Below are 17,783 nucleotides of genomic sequence, written 5' to 3' on the forward strand. Positions count from 1 at the left end.
AATTATTAAATAAATTCAGTTGATTTACTTTCTTATTCAGAGACTTTCTCAAACTTACAGACCCCTTACATGACAGCTGGGGGAGAAAATTCATGGGAAAGAATTCTTAAACTGTGCCACGTAAATATATTTTTGTCTGCATGTGTTTGATGGCAGCAGCAGCAGCGTTTTTAAAGCCTTGTAAATGCATAACTAAATTCATCATATTTTCGTAACAATCTCTTAATCTTCAACAGAGAAGATTGCACCGTCTCTTCTTGTGAGAGGTGAATCAAACTGACGCTCTTCATGTTTCTTGTGATTTTTTCTTAACTTCTTTAAGCTTTACTTCAGAGTGTATTGATTGGTCTTTAGATTTTGAGTTAATACTTTTGAGTGTACAATATGTCCATATTTTTAACAAATGTTTTAGAAATGTTTTTTCTTCGTTATGCGAATGATAAGGGAACATTATTTTATTATTTTGCAAACAGTATGCAAACATTACTTTTGAATATTTTACATGTAATGAACATTCTAAAACTAGTAAAATTAAAAATAAATAAATTTATTTATTAAAAAAAAATTCTAGACAACTGTTCAGCTAGAGGGTTTCAGGAAAGAAAAAAAAAAGTATTCCATGAATATTTTTGTATAAAGTTTTGAGAACATTATTAAAGGGCAGAGAACTTTGAGCAAATGTTCAATTAATGTTACTAGAAGAGTGTTTGTTCATAGGTTAGAGTGAACCTTGCCAGAACGTTAGCCTTTAGCGGGTCGCCTACTCTGAAACTCAGACTTTGTTCAGCTTGCTTCATGCAGCACTGGACAGAAAGTCACCTTGTCCAGGCTCGAGTTCAGACCACGCGGAACCACATAAAATGGCACCGTCACATGCAACAACACCAAAAAATGAGCCCGTTTGTGGACGTGGTTTTGAAGTCAAAGACATGGTTGTTAAGGTCTTTCATGATTGATCACTATCTCTGGTGTGATTCTGTTGATTGCTGTGTTTGTGAGGAGGCTGGCAGTGAGTGCAGGTGAACCCTGCAGAGACGCACCACTTCCCCCGGCTGCTGGAATGACTGTGTCCTTGTTCTTGGCCCAGTTAGACAGGAAAGTGGTGGCTTTGACTCAATGCACCGCTTTGCCTTTAAGCTGAGCACACATGGCAGTAATTGAAGAACGGATGCTATTGTTCCAAATCCGTTTCATCCAAATATTGTGGTATTCTGTGATGCAAGATCCTGTCTCTGTGCTGTATGAGAGAGTGTTCGCCGAGGTTGAAGGATCTGCGCTATACAAGCCTGTTCATATAGAGCTGGAATGAATCCAGGGGAAAGTTTCCACGGCCACTCGCTTTCAGAAACCTCTAAAGGTAGATAGTTGAAAGCCGCTTGGAGCAATTCTTGGCTGAGACTCGATGGGAGAAATCTGTTTAGTGCCTTGGATGAAACTGTGGCAGGCGTCCAATTATTAAAATCAATCCTTCCGCGTAGCACAGTACACGTCTCTGTTTTACACATTAGCGTGTGGACTTGCGCGGCGTATGCGGTTTATCTGTGGTGTAGTAATGGGCATAGAAAGGTTGGATTACAACTCTGTTAACAAATCTGTCTTTATTGTACTGTATTTATTGTAGTAAAGATTTTGGGAGAGTTTTTTGGTGAATGTGTTGGTCTTCATGATAATGTTGATACAAATGAAGTGATTTGTGTTATTCGTTAACTTAGTTTGGGATTTGCTTATGTAGATTGACAACGAGAAGTAAGGATTGTCCATCTTGACAGCCTGCTCTCGTCTGCATTCACGGCGAGTCGTTTGGCATCTCAAATGAGCCAAGAGTGATCACCAAACATATAAGCAAGGACAGCATGTCTTCTGGAGCTTTGGACACATCGATCATATTGCTGCTGGGACTTTGTGGAAGCTTTATTCCCATTTCTGGATGTTTTATGAAGGACAGTCTCTACAGTAAAAGCTCTCAGCTCTGCAGTGCCTAAAAGTGTCCTTCTTTGTCTTTCTCCAACCAATCCCTGAAACACACTCACACAATGACCAGTATTTGGTTTGTCAAAAATAAGTTAAAATCTTAAACAAATAATAATAATAATTAAACAAAAACTAAATGTCTTTTTTTAATTAAATCAGCTAAGCGGTTCATGAAAAATACAGCAAACAAACCCTGGGTAGTGATCTCTAAATTCATAATTTTTACAGTTTTTGGTTTTTGTTTGATATTTTTTAGGTTTTATTTTTTCTGTTTGTTTTTTATTTTTTTTATTTTTTTTTACTTTTATTAAGTCCGTTTTCCAAACATATTTTATGTCAGTTACTCTTGTATTGAGTGTTACATGCTTTCATGTTTATAGAAAAGTGTGAAATGAGAAAATTAATTTCTAAGCAAGTGTTCTGTTAGAAGAGTAAAAAATAAATGGCAAATTTCACAAGAAGGTTATGAAATAGCGTAAATGTTAGCAGTAGGCTGTGTACAGATGCAGCTGAAGAAATGAGGATGTGTCGAGGAGAATCCGGGGGCTTTCAGAGGCTGAGATACGGAAGAGCCTGTGTTTCTAAGTCAGTGCTATGCCACCTCTTGTCTAAGCAAAAGAGACTGGTCTTTACTCGCGCCATGGGCTTTCCCAGGCTGCCATTGTTGTTGGTCTCCAAGCGATAGGCCTTGCAATGTCACCAAGGAGATCGGGGACCTGCATGTTTGATTTTAGGTCAGGCGTGATAAAGAATGGCACAATGGGGCCTGGCATGTTCTGAAACTCCTCTACCATTTACTAGACCATTCTTCCCCCTCTCACATCCTTCACGGCCCTTATTATGAACACTTGCAAATAGACACACAGCGCTGGCACAAGATTGGTTAGACCACCACAATCAGGGGATGGACCAGCACATGTGATTGAAGAAGTCCCTTTAAGTACAGACTGTGGATCACAGCTCAGATCTTTCATAGCCTGTTTCCTCCAAAATTAGACTGGAGCTGTTATAAGTGCAAAACGCTTAGACCTCAGCCCAAAGAATTTATAAAAACAAAACACAAAGTTTCTCTAGTGTCAAAAAATCAATATCACATCACTACAGCAGATTCTCTCTTCTGTATGCGTGCATTAAGATTCCAACCAAAGGAGCACAACATTAGCAGCCTTTATAAACATGATTTGATCTTAGTTCATGCACTTAATGAGCAGATTTAAGAAGCTCCATTGTAAAAAAAAAAAAAAAAAAGATGCAACATCATTGTTACTGTCATATAAATTCAAAGCTGTCACATGGCACTGCGGAGCAGGTATTGTTTTAATAAGCTGTTTTTTCATGCACATTTTCTGAAATAATACACAAATGCATTTCAGTGATCAAAATGCATCAATAATGTTTAAGAAGTGTCTACTTGTCTCTCATAAACAGTGTGAGAGATGCGGTTAGGTTGCATATAATGGCCTTGCACTCCATTTTGTTCCAAGGCTCTTGGTAATTTACAAACACTTTTCATGCTACTTAGATTACAGTGCTTTTGGGAAACGTTCCACAGCAATTATGTGCTACTTACATTTGTGTAACATTCAGCTTAGTGTTTTGGGAAATCCAGCCGTTGTTAATGTCAATTCACAAATATGGTGTTTGGATAATACTGTATTTTATTTAGGACGGCCAGAGATAAGTTTTCTGGTACATGCATCAGCTTTTAATATCAGATGCATCAGAGTTTAATAATAAAATGCCTTAACTTGACAAAAAATGACAAAAGAGAGAAAACACAGAGGAATCAGGAAGAGTTGAGTCTTGTGTTTTATTCACAAGAGGTTCATGTGAGATCAGTAATAGGCTTAGAAAAATTATGTTTTGTTCATGTCAAAACATGATCATAGTCTTTTAACTGTAATGTCTATTTTTAAATCTGATGTGTGAACAGTGTGACATCTGTGTGGAATATGTTGGTCTGTGAATGGCCGCTCCATTCGTTTTGGATTTGTTACAAAAATGTGTGATCCAGAGAAACATCCTGCCATCAAAGTATTACAGTGGAGAGGTTTTAAATTCTCTACTCCGATATATGCAGAAAATATGCTCTTTGAGTTACTCCCGCCGTGAAATCAAGCTCTACTACAGATGTTACTTATGTGCACAAACCAGGTCAGAATAAATGACTTTTATGGACATACTGCAGAGAAGGTTACAGTCAGTATCATTTTTTGTGAGTCTTTAGGCTTGCTAACTAGCCTTAAGCCAGATATGTTGATATGTGTCTTTGTGTAATATGTATAGTAGTGCAGTATAATACCATAATGTTTCTCAGAGTAAAAAAGTTGCAGTCCTAGAACAAAACCTTGGGGGATACCATGCAGTATGTGACACGTGTTTGCCTTAATTTTTATTATTATTTTTTGCTGGAATGTGTATTAATAAATGTCAATGTAGATTTATTTCTATAGTTTATTGCTGCAGCCATGTGTTAATATCTGTGTTAACCATGTTTCATTTAGGCAAATCATTTTTAAACTATGATCTGATTAAACTGCAGCTAACTCCTATGTGCTGTGTAGGAGGGGGGCTTTCTGAGATATGCTTTACCCCACTAACATGGAGAAAAAAAATAAAAACTTTTACATTTATATGATTAACCTGTCTAACTTGAGCAAATTCAGTAATTATTTCATCCTCAAAACACTCACTATATCTTGCTGGTACCTTATAAGCATGATTTTTGTACTGTCTCACATAGTGAACTTGATGTGCATTCACGTTCTTCCACTAACGTTCACATCCTGGTTAAGTCCACAGAATCTAGTAATTTTAGATTTCAGATCAATGCCCACAAGTGCCCCCTATGTGCCCTCATTGGACACCGAATGCTCTCAGAAGCCAGTTAATTCGATTAGAATTTACTAGATTGAAAAAATGCTTTCCAGTTAATGCATGATATGCATCAGATGATTAGTAAAATCCAGTGGGAAGCTTAACCATTCTTGTTTGACACATGAAAACAAACCTTGTTGGTATATATGTTTGCACTTCTGTTTACCATATTTGATGAGGTTGATGTAAGTGTGTTGATCAATGTTTACATGTGAATAAAAGCTGTAATTAAATTTGTTGCTCATACAAAATTATTGTCTCTCCTGAAGACTTTGAAATCTCTTTTTGAAGCTTGAAAATGTTGATTGCCTAGGAATTCAAATTATGGTCAAAAACGATTAGAGAATATTAAATATCTTCATTTGTGATCTGAAGATGAATGGAAGTCTCATGGGTTTGGAATAATATGAAGGTGAATAAATGATGAAACAATTTCATTTTTGGCTGAACCTTTCCTATAAGTATATTCTGGCCAACTACAGACTGCAAAGGAAGACAAAACACATCATTGATCTGCAAACGTAAGTGACTTTCAGAGAAGTGGAGTCACAGTGGCAACGTGGTTTTTGGAGTTGCTGTCGCTCATCTACACTGAAAGGCAGATGAAGCTTCTGTTAATAAATAAACTGCATTTGGAAATGAGAGCAGCTCTCTGTAGATTTGCTTTGAGAATGGCTAATCTAGGGCTGCATCCATGGATGCTGGAGAAATCATAGAATTTGAGGTGATTTTACAGCAGAATTATTGATCTCTTTTTTCCTCGTCCCAATGTTGACGTTCTTAATGTTTTCCTCTGTGCACAGCACTTGCCTCATAAATGCAAATAAGTAGGCAACCAAGTAGAGAAATTATTGGCATCACAATTATTAAAAAAGTCTCTGTATGAGTCATTGCAAATTTAGGAGTGTGTTCAGTAATGACCATTTCACTGCAGTCTCCCCTGTGTAAACACATAAGCGAATCTGCCCTACTTCTGAAGTGTTAAAGAGAGGACAAGGACATGAGGGTAAGTTGCTCCTACTGCCTAATGTTCCACTTCCACTTCTCTGAAAGTCTTTACAGACTTAACCTTGATCAAACCGCCAGCATGCTCCAGTGTTATTAATTACACAGAAAGGAGAGTCTTTAAATATTTAGAGACTCTGTTTGGAGTATTAGGCGGAGGAATTCCAGTGAGAGACAACTGCCAGATGACAAAAGAGAATCGTGAATGTTGCTGTCATGCTTGGGCTGATACACATCTGGCTTACACACTAAATTGGCTACATTAGAGTCCAAACTGAGACTGTTAAAGCCGTTAGTGAAAGGCCTTGATGGTGTATATCATGTGACTGTCTGTCTGATGCTATCCAGACACTCAGCTTTGCCCTGTAGGAATCAGAGCTCACATGAGGGGATTGCATTATCATTGACTTTTTATATAATTGTATGGTGGTTTTCAGTTTAGTAGTGCTCGAATGCTGTTATTTCTGCTTTTTCACTAATGGCACCTTCTATTGTCTGAGTTGTACTTCACACACCATCCATCTCACACTGGATTTGACCATTTTCACCATAAAACAGCCTAATTCATATTCAGAAAGCAGTACAGCGTGGGCACCATTAACAGTTCAAAAGAGACGAGAAACAAAGAGTCTGTGAAGTGTGTGTTGGTGCATTAACCTGTATGCCTTCATATGCTTGTGTGTGTGTGTGTGTGTGTGTGTGTGTGTGTGTGTGTGTGTGTGTGTTAATGAGAGTCGGTCATCAAGGATGACAAACACATTCTCAAAATGTCACCACGTCTACCCTCCAATTATAACATTTTACTGATCCCATGCTGCTCGGTAACCCATTGCCTTGTCGCCCTTTCATTCGCCTTTGCAAACATTGAAAGCTAAAGCGGAAAAAGCCAAATCCATGAGCAAATATTAGCCAAGCGACACAAAGGCATTCCAGAGCAGCTTGTTGTCCTCTCACTCCCTGACTCATCTTTAACCCCTCTCGACAACTCCTTCCTTTTGCTGTCATTCTCATAGTTTCTCTCTTGCATGTGTAGCACAGTTACCATATTTAAACTTGCACATCTGTAAAACACTGTATACTATTCTAAATGCTAGGACATCTGAAAAGTTTATAATATTTTAAATTGTAGGTCTTTTGAAATGTTTTTACTATTCTAAATGCTAGGACATCTGAAATGATGTAATGTCTAATAAGTGATTCTTAAAGTGTGTTCAGTTTTACAGGAAACAGATAAATGTGTTTTGTTGGTTGTTGTACATATCCCACCAGTTCAGAAATGTTTAGTGCATGGCTTGCTTCTGTTTGAGTGCTTTATCGAGTGTCATGATTCGTGTTTCACAGGACCCAAACCAGAGTGCTTCACATTACAAGTGCAATGCTCTAAATGCTAGGACATCTGAAATGTTTACTATGTCAGAAAAACCCTACCTGGTCTCAAGGCAAAAACGTACCTGGAGGCACTTTTTCACAAAATGCGAAATACGTGCCAAAAAGTACATATAACTTCCATTTCCAAAACAAATGAACACTAGAGGCAGTAAAACTCTGACACCTTTTATTCCTTTTCACACAAATTTACAGTTTTGATTAATAAAGCGTAATTTTCTCACAATTACTTGAAGAATATTATGTTATGACTTCAAAACAATTTTAATATGCTGGGAGATTTGAAAACTGATGCTTTTGAATGTAAGCATTATACATATCCAGCTTTATATCTATGGGTTTTCATAGACGGTAGGTTTGTTCATTAGCTCACAAAGTACAGAAACGTACTTGAGAGGTGAGGAGCTCTGGTCTGAATCCTGTGTATCTACGGTTTGACAAAACAGTTCAAATCTGCATATTAGAAAGTGGCACGGTTGCATCAACAAATGCATTTTTATATCAGTTTTGCATTTGTTAACACTGTCGGGTGGGTTTAGGGTTGGGTTTGGTGTAGGGCATATTTCCAACATGATAGAGCACTAACTAACAGTCCACGGATATTTGAATTCTGAACCGTCGCGATACGTACCTGAAGCAACGCAATAAAAACACAGCAATACGTACCTATATCAACATAATAAAAACGTGCCAGGGTTCACGTACTGAACCCATGTTTTAGCGCCAATCAGTGGACATTTCTCTTTAAACTGCAGTGAAACGTGCAGTAAGGTCCGTAAAAACGGTGTTGCAGAAAATTTTTTATGAGACCAGGTTGGAAAAGCCATATGAAGCTGATTATATGATTAACATGAAAATTTACTAGTTCAAAATTGATTAGTTCTCCCATAAACATGAAAACCAACCCCTTAACCCAACCATCAGAGGGTAGTGTTGTCAAAAGTACAGAAAAGTAGCATTTCCCGCTAACATCTTGAGCGCTGTTTAGCGGATTCTTAAACACCTCTGATTGAGTTAAGCATCTGAAAGCCATGTCTATCAGTGGATCCATCTATGAGCAGATATATTAGGGATCTGCTGATAAAGGCAGCTTTCAAGCGCTCCTGTGTGTATCTGTGTAAGCTCTCGGTAATGAGCGTGAAGCAATGATCACTGGAGCCAAACACAGACATATCTGAGCGCGAGAACACAATGGCCAATCAGAGGTGTTTGAGAATCTGCTCAACAGCGCTCAAAATGCTAGCGGGAAATGTAATTCATACAGTAAAGTAAGATTTTTATAAAAAATATAAGCATGGAGGGTGACCCCTAAACCTAACCATCAGTGGGGTGTAAGGAGATCATGCAAAAGCATGCGAATGAGATTGTAAGAATTCATGCGAATTAGCCACCAATTTGCCAAAACGTAAAATAGTTATGAATAGCCAAAAATGTTGCATAGTATTGTGCAAGGACCACATGAAAATAAGTAATTAATCAATAATCTGCTTCTATACTCATAATTTGTGTGAAAAGGAAGAGAAGTTATTCATTTCAGTTGGAAATTTGCAGTGAATTGGTAAGTGAATGAAGCACATTGTACCAATGAGACTAGCTTGTCTAGATATCATTGTGAGTTCTGACAGGGAAACAATGAGATGGGCAGACACTCTCACAAAAGTACACAGATGCATTCAGTGGTCATAGTCTCTGGAAGGAGGACTCTACTCACAACACAGCTAAACAAAAACTTTCAAATAATTCTTCTGAAGAAATGTCCGACCTATAGGCCTAAGAGCGCAGGCGCGCCGCTGCCATTGTGCAGCCGATGCGTAACCCCTAGTCTCTCACCCTTGGCCTCGGGTCTAAATGCCGTTCCCATCGCTGCCACGGACTGAAGATGGATTGGTCAGCCTGGGCCCCCTGGAGCTGTGTTTGCCTGAGGAAGTCCTGAGGTGGAGAGGTCAGTGTGGTGGGCCGACGGGGGGCGCAGATGATGTCCATGCTTTATTGAGAGCTCTTGCTGCCTTATTCACACACCAGTGATGACTTTCCATAGAGCGAAGGTTGTAAATGCCTTGTAGAAAACAAACATAACCCGACGCCCATCCCCGATGGCAGGGCGCTCAGTGGGACTGGATTGGATTGATTTTGTTGTGAGCCGAACCCCTGCAGACACAAGCTGTGATTGTCCTTCTCTCTGATGAGGCTGGTGCTTGGCTTGAAATCGTAATCATTTTTACAAAGTAAAAAATTTAAATAAAAAAATTTATTTGTTTGAAAATAGCAGGATTTGTGAATGCAGTCAACATTGCTATTTGTGCAAAACTGAGAAATTTCGATAGGTCCATGATGGGAGAAATTACATTTACTGTAGTTTCACGTTTAGAATAAGAAACATGAGTATGGTGATCTTGTTTTCACACTCCTCATCCCTCATTGCATTTTTACAGACACAAATGTGAACTAGGATTGAAGTCGGTTCTTTTTTTTTTCTCTCTATCTTTTTTTTTTTTTTTTAGAAATTGCCAACAGGACAGTATTTTCTCCTATCTGGCATTTTTAAGAGAGCTCTCTCTCTCTCTCTATATATATAGGCTCTATTTATTTCCTCTCTGTTTTAAAGTTTCCTATGTTGAAGCCTCTGGGCTGTTTTAAACATATCTGGAATCTGGCAGAAACGTGGCAGAGAATGACCTTTCTCGAAGAAGGCAGAGCTCTGGTTTTCTGGAGGGGACTGTGGGAGTTTGGAAGTATGAAAACATTAGCATTGGTGAAAAAAGACACAAGATGAGTGTAAGAGTCCAGAGTGATCATGAGAGCCTCTCACACACTGACTCCTGTCTGTTCCTGCTCCATTGTTCCTGAACACACACACACACACTCGGTTCCAGCTGGGTACCTTGGTCTCCTAGCAACCTTCACCTCAGTAATTTGACTGGCGGCACCTACAGTGAGGAATCATTGATTCACAAAGCCTCAGGACATTTATATTACACCCGCAGAAACAGACCTTTAGATTTTTGTAGGCCGTGAATATATCACTGCTGTATTTCACTCTGACATCACGTTATTTGCTTGGCTGTACTGTATGTCAACACCAGTGAAAGATACCGAAAGATACTGTCCTCTGTCACCCAAAGTGCCGCAGGCAAGATAACCGGCCAGTGAAGCTTTATGAACCGATGAAGAGACCAATCACTGGCCTCTGACCGCAATACACCAGACTCATTACCCATGGAGCACTGCACGCTTGTAAAGAGACGAGCTGCTGTATGTGTGTGTGTGTGTGTGTGTGTGTGTGTTTGTGCAGAAGCCTTCTAACTTTATTTATTTAGTCCTCATGCTCTCCTCTGTGCTCCCTAAAGTGTGTCAGAGAGTGACACACATAATTCAGCATCACACACTCGCTCTCCCGCTGCAGAGACGCACAGGTACAAGAATCAACACAAGAGTCTGTCATACTGTGCTCTCAACGCCTCCACTTTCATTTCCGCTGCTAGGAACCAATATTTCCTTCTGAACATTTCATAGCGTCAGGAGATTGGACTGTGCATTCATATGAGGATTCACCAAACACAATTCTTACTTGAGGGCAAAAAGCTACCTGGCAATCAAGGAGAAAAAAAAGAAGCCATGCTTTGAATATTCATATTTTGCACACCGAAGCGAGCAGGAGAAGAATGCGTGAGAAAATGTGTGAGAAAGCAGATATGAATGAATCCGGTCTAATCCTGCTAAAGTGCCCTCACACGATTGACACTCAATAGAGCGGCAGACAAAAGACTAGTGTAGCGTGTTTGGGACTGAGACACTTCTGCTGCCTTTAACGAGGCCAGTTCTCTCTGTCCTGCACTTTTTCATATTGTTCAGTCTGAGGCCGTTTTGGCTGGAATCATAATTTCCAGAACAGAATTCATTTTAATCAATTGTCTGCTGTCATAAAGTGCTTGAGTTGCATTGTAAGCTTTCAGAACGCGTCATGTATGATTTTAAAGACATGTATGAATGCGTGTTTACAGGTGGTTTAGCATTTTTAATTAGATGGACATTTCTAATGCATTGTATTGTGGGAAACAGCGTTTGGAGGCATGGCCTTTTTTTTCAACTGTTGAATATACTCTGAACTTATACATTTACTGCTGATGTGTTTCTTGGTGTTGTTGATTGGCTGTATTGATGTTTGTGGGTGTTTTTTTTTTTTTTTTTTTGGCACTGGCTTCTGGTTTCTGGTTTGTTTACAGTATTCATGCTTCCAGATACTTTCAAATGATCAAGCCAAATGTAGTTTTTTGGTATGGCCCATTTAAATGGGTTGAAGCATTGTGACTGTGAGAAATGTGCTTTAAGGAAATCTGTTTCTGAACATGAGTCTTGACCCTCAAATTTACTGAAAAGTGGAGAATTTGTGGTATTAAAATCAGTCAGAAGAGTCTAGTCACCTAGTCTAGTACTGCAGATTCGTGTGTTACTCTAGTTCTCTTGAATGGCTTTGCGCTTTCCCTCTACTGTAAGATCCCAGAACAAACTTTCATGGCAGAAGAAGCCTGCAAACATCTGCAGATAGTGTGGCAGATTGACAGAAGCTGCAGGATTCTGGAGGACAAGCTCTGTGCCTTTATAATATGACTGCAGCGGTTGGATTCATTATACAGCAGCTTTGTCACAAAGACCTTTCCACTTCTTCTGCAAGTCCCGAAGCGACTGACTCCCAGCTGGGTTTGGATCGATACCAAACTCCATAAAACCATGCATGCGACGTTTGCTGCCTGTTTTTCATGCATTTCGACATAAACAACACTTCTGCTTGGAGATGTTTAGTTTGGCTTGTGCATCGCTGCTGCACAACAGCATTAAGATAAAGCAGGAAACTCAGATGAGGGAGAGAAAACAATTAGTATTGTGTTATTTTTTCAATTAATTTAAAATATTTAAGGATTTAACTTGAAGCGATGCAGTTCCTTGTCACTTTTTGCGTCTATATATTTTCCTTTGATAAAACAAGTTTTGTTTTGACTTGTTTTTCTCAGATGGAAAAGCAGATTAGAAATGACTCACTGACTGCATTGTTTTCTCCAGTACTTTAGCGATATCTGAAGTGATCAAGCCAAATTTAGTTTTTTGGTATGGCCCATTTAAATGGGTCATACCAAAGTACTTCAGCGATACCTGAAGTACTGGATTATTAAATAATATAATGGATATTCTTTAATAATTGCACTGTCCATGGAGCGGACCTGACTTACATTTCACTGCTGGTCATATGCTCTCCATATAACAATGTATGTGACAAATAAAAATCTTGAAATATCTTTGCCGTTGTTTGTTTCTATCACTCATCTAGCCACTGACTGAACCGCCAAACATCACATATCACAATTTGCACAATGCTTGCTTTCTTTTCTGGATATTCTTGGGTTTGTTTAGTTAAGAAGTTGTTGAGTTTAGATACGTGTGCATTTTTACATTTCAGAGTAGCAAATAGCATAAATGGTGATGAAGAAAGCTCAGCAAGGCTTTGATTGTTGGTCTGAATCTTGAGGGAATGAAAGCTATTTGCGTTGTCCCTGTGGTTACTGGACTTCCTTGGGAGGCTTCCAGACGATTCCCAGCTCGCTCAGGAAGACTTCATAACTCAGAGTCAGCGATAATGGCATCAGGAGCAGGGAGAGGAAGACAATCGTAGTTCTGTATTGTGTGAAGCCTGCAGCTTTACAAACAGCATGTGCTATTGAACTGAGGCTGGTTTGGTTCCTGTATTTCTGACCTGAAGAGGATTGTTTCTCTGTAATTGCTAATGTTAGTGCATTCGACTAAAACTTACTGGGTATACAAAAAAGCGCTATATAAATGCCTCATTCATTCATTCATTCATTCATATGAACCCACCAAGGGGAAGTTGTGGCCTAGTGGTTAGAGAGTTTGACTCCTAACCCTAAAGTTGTGGGTTTGAGTCTCGGGCATTGCCACAAAATGAATATTCACAAACACACAAGGTTTTTTTTTTTTTGTATTTCCACTCAAAACCTGAGGTGCTTGAGCGCAGATCAATGAGGTCTATGACCAATCAGGTCCAAAAACAAATATAAAACCTGTGCTTATTGAAGAAAAAACAAGCTGAGAAAAAAATTTAATCCAAGATTTGGTGATAATATAACATAATAAAGCAATAAGGGGCGTTGTTAGGCAGCTGTTGTAAATTCACTGTAAACCACGGCTTCATGGGGTTTATCGCTTTTATAAAACGGTTATTTCATATATGTAGTATGGTTTCACAAAATAAAACAGAGCATATAAAGTGTAATGATATTAATAATTCAGTATTCTTCCACCAAACAATGTAGTTCCTCAGAAACAGTTGTGGTTCCAACAAAGTGGTTGCCGAGCAACACACAAAGTAAACAAAGGTGTTTGTTTGTAGAGTTATTTACAACAGATTCGAACACGGCTCAGCCAATCAGAATCATGGACCGGAACTATCCAGTTTACAATGAAAAATTTATAAGCCATTTTTAAAAGATTGTTCATTTTTGACCGGGAAAATCAAATCAAAGCACAAGGGTTAAGGTAAATCCTTTTATTTTAGTCTTGTATTAAAAACTAAGATCCCACACATATAGTCTTCCCTTATAAGAATAAAACAAATAAGAGAAGAATAGAAAACTCAATATTATCTACACTAAAATGTCAATTCTAATGAATTTCTCTGGCAACCATGTGGACTGGTTGTTGATTAATTATAAAAGACTGAAAAGAATGAACTGTAAGCGACTGCTTCGAAGGAGCTGAAGGGAAAGGCATGTTACTTTCTTTTTTTCTTTTTAGCCCCACAAACCGTCCTCTGTTGAGGGTCTGGCCCCGTTTGTCACATGCTTTCAGAGGACGGCCCTCCAGCACTCATTAGTTCTGCCTGCTTTATCACCAACCCTTAACCTTCAGCCAGCAGACTTCAAGAAAAACATATCACCATCATCATCATCATCATCATCATCATCATCACTTGAATCAAATCAGGAACTGATCTCGGACATTACTGTGTATCAACATCAGTAAAAGCCCAATAAAGAGCCTAACTCGTGTGTTGTAAGAGGAAGGAATCGGCTGTGTGTTTTCCTCTCAGGCCTCTCATTAGTGTTGAGAGATACGCAATTAGCCTCTTAAACACGAGCGTGTAATCCACTCAGATTACCCAGAGAGCTTTGTGCTCCGCAGACGATCACTTTAAAGCATGACAACAGGATTTAGGACGCTGCCTTTCAGCTGCTTTCTGGCGCTTCGCGTGGCCTGCGTTGACACGTCTGTCTATTGATTTTCACAAGTGTCCTCAGTGTGTTATTACTGCTGAACCTTTGTTTCGTGTTCAGAATCATGTTCAAAACAAAGAACTGTTTTTCAGATTTTCAGTGCATGATTTTTTTTTTTTTTTTTTCAGGCAGATCATCATTACAGCTGTTTTGGTCTTTCATTATAGTCCGCCATTATTTACTGATATTCATGTCATTTCAAGCACAAAGTCTGTAACATAGCACTGAAGCAGATTTGTAGTAAAGCCTCTTTTACATGCAAACTGAAAAAAGGAAAAAAAAAAACTCTGTATTTAGCAGGGTTATTATAGTTACATGAAACAAAAACCATTTAAAACATTTATTGAAACATTACTGATATGAAATATAAAAAATATTTTATCTAGTTACCAAGGAACCATTTCTCATTTTTATTTAGTTAACTTTAAGTAAAAAAAAATTAATTCATTAATTCATTAATAATACAAAACTGAAATAAAAAGGAATCAAAACATTAGGCCTATAGACAAAAAAAAAAAAAAAAAAAAAAAACTTTACAAAAATTTTAACACATTTAAAAAGAAAATATTGAGTGTGTGTATATATATATATATATATATATTCAAAATATGAATAAAAACTATAATAATATCTCTAGGATACTAAAAATATGATGATCAATATCAAAGATGAATATGGCAGAGAAAGCTAAGCATTTGTAAATAACCACAGTATTTCTGTCTGTTTCTCACGTAAAGCTATTGTAAAGTGACTAGTGTATTTCTGAATAGAGCAAAAGTCACATGGACATCTTTAATAATACTTTGATGGTGATTTTGTGCTCAATACTAAGCTTGAAAGCCTCAGCTTGAAAATTGCTTTCCTCAGATATATCACTGTAAAAACTGAGTGTAATTTTAACTATAAAATATTGAAAAAAAAAAAAAACTGTTAATACATTAACAGTAACTTCCCGCACTATATACAGGGGAAAACTGTAAAAGATCTAACCAGCCATTTAATGTAATTTTACAATAAACTGCTGTTAATTGTACAATTTTTTGAAGTAAAAAATTTACAGTAAAAAACTGTAAACTGATATTCTAAGAATTCACTGCGTGACACTCCACATTTGAAAGTATTTTGTTTAAATAATCATGTTTTTTAATTGTTTTGTCATGTTTGTTATCTGTTATATACATTAGGGATGTATGTTACATCTTCTGTTGTATAATGAATGTTTATTACATTATTTAAGTATCATGTGTGTTTACATGATGGTGTTTAGTGTTTGCGTGAATGACTCTGAGCACCTTCTATTTATTAGTTTATACTTCAGCTTGTGGAAAAGCTACTTGTGATGAACTGATTCTTCATATTGCTGTAACTTATGAACTGGCATTATGCGTGTGTGTATTATCTGATGTATTTAATCCCAGATTTTCTCTTTTTCCAGAGACTTGAGTGAGAACTTCATCCAGGCAATTCCTCGAAAGGCCTTCAGAGGAGCGACGGACATCAAGAACCTGTGAGCTCATGACACGACAGCACAGAGATGACTAAACTAACTAGACTAAACCAACCCATGATTAACCTTCCCTTCACTGTGTGTTTTACAGTCAGTTAGACAAGAATCACATCAGCTGCATCGAGGATGGAGCTTTCCGTGCACTACGTGGACTTGAAGTTTTGTGAGAATATTAAAACACGTGTTTTACAGTCTTTAGCATCCATCATTAATCTGTGTGACAGAGCCTGATCATTCACTGAGACCTGAGACACAATTCTCTATGTAACACACACAGATCTAACAGGAATTAATATAATGGCAAAGGTATCCAAAGTACAAAAATGCTAAATGCTTTGTACAAATAGTTATGAATTCTTAAGAGATTAGGCTGGATTATTTCATAGTGAACTGGTTCATAATCAGGAGTGATGATCAGAGGGAACAATCATTCATAGTCTCTGATGTTTCGCAGAACCCTGAACAACAACAACATCAGCAGCATCCCAGTGTCCAGCTTCAACCACATGCCCAAGCTCAGGACCTTGTGAGTGTCACAAACACACACATAAGGGCCTTTCGCACCACAGGAACCTTTCCATAGTACCAGAACTAATTGTGGAACAACCCACTTTTTGACGTTTTCGCACCGCCAGAACTGGGTGCGATTTAAGTACCGGACTGCCTTTTTCGAGAACCAAATTAGCTCCTAATCCGGAGCAGGGTCTAACCAGCACAACTGGTACTACCCGTGACGTAAGTATACACTGATTGGCCAGATGCGTTCGAAAACACCCTCACACACCATGATTTAAAACGCCTTGTAAACATACTGTAAACATTGTGTCAACTTATTTTGCAAGTATGATGAACAGCAATAGATGGACGGACGCTGAAGTGCAGGCACTTGTAGCAAATGTAGCACTGCCAGTCGTCGTTGGAGATTCTTATTCCTCCTTTCCGTTCTTTCAATCGCTTTATGTTTACGTCAACATTCCTTGTCCATTATTGTGAAACCAACGAGACACAACAAAAACACAGCTCATCCCAGCGTCCTTCTTCCTCCTGTTGTTGATGTTGTTCTTCTTTGTTTTCGTCATTGAATGCTGCGCACAAATGACATCGCTGTCGACCGGCTTACGTCACGTCCTAGTACACACTGTCAGTGCGAATGCAACCCTTTAAATGGTACTGGGAAATAGTTCGTGAAATCATCCCAGTACTTCAGTACTGTACATTTAGTTCTGGAACTAAAGTGGTGCGAAAGGCCCTATACAACACACACACACACACACACACACACACACACACACACACACACACACACACACACACACACACACACACACACACACACACACACACACACACACAAAGAGACTGTGTCATTTCACACAGTTTTGGCAGGACGGCGGAGGCCACACGGCTCTGCCAGAAGCCACAGTCAGTAATTCACCCACACATACACACACACACACACACACACACACACACACACACACACTGTTTTTATGAAATGTATATTCTGTTATATTTCTCTGGAATTTGTGAACAGTTTTACCACAAGGAGCTTCTTTCTCATTTTGTTCTGGTATATTTATTTATTTATTTTGTTATTCACGTAAAGATTTATGCTATGAAATGGACAGGTTTCCATTAAATATAAATTCAGTAATATAAGTGAAGTTGTAGAGAATGAAATCCAGACCCTGTGACTGCAGTCAGTTTGTATGTTCCCTGTTTCTGTTTAATGTTTTGAAAGAGTATGTGGACAC

The 17,783-nt window shown here is 38.4% G+C and overlaps 1 protein-coding gene across 1 annotated transcript in view; it reads left to right on the forward strand.

The window, feature by feature from the left end:
• The window catches only part of LOC109101276 (slit homolog 1 protein-like), a 66,269-nt gene that overhangs the window by 10,230 nt on the left and 38,256 nt on the right, over positions 1 to 17,783 (forward strand). Inside the window, exons 5-7 of the mRNA XM_042736289.1 lie at positions 15,958 to 16,029; positions 16,121 to 16,192; positions 16,484 to 16,555. Coding sequence (XP_042592223.1) covers positions 15,958 to 16,029; positions 16,121 to 16,192; positions 16,484 to 16,555 — 216 coding nt within the window. The remainder of the gene's footprint in view (positions 1 to 15,957; positions 16,030 to 16,120; positions 16,193 to 16,483; positions 16,556 to 17,783) is intronic.

This window comes from Cyprinus carpio, chromosome B13, assembly GCF_018340385.1.
Source record: "Cyprinus carpio isolate SPL01 chromosome B13, ASM1834038v1, whole genome shotgun sequence".
In the NCBI taxonomy this organism is placed as follows: domain Eukaryota; kingdom Metazoa; phylum Chordata; class Actinopteri; order Cypriniformes; family Cyprinidae; genus Cyprinus; species Cyprinus carpio.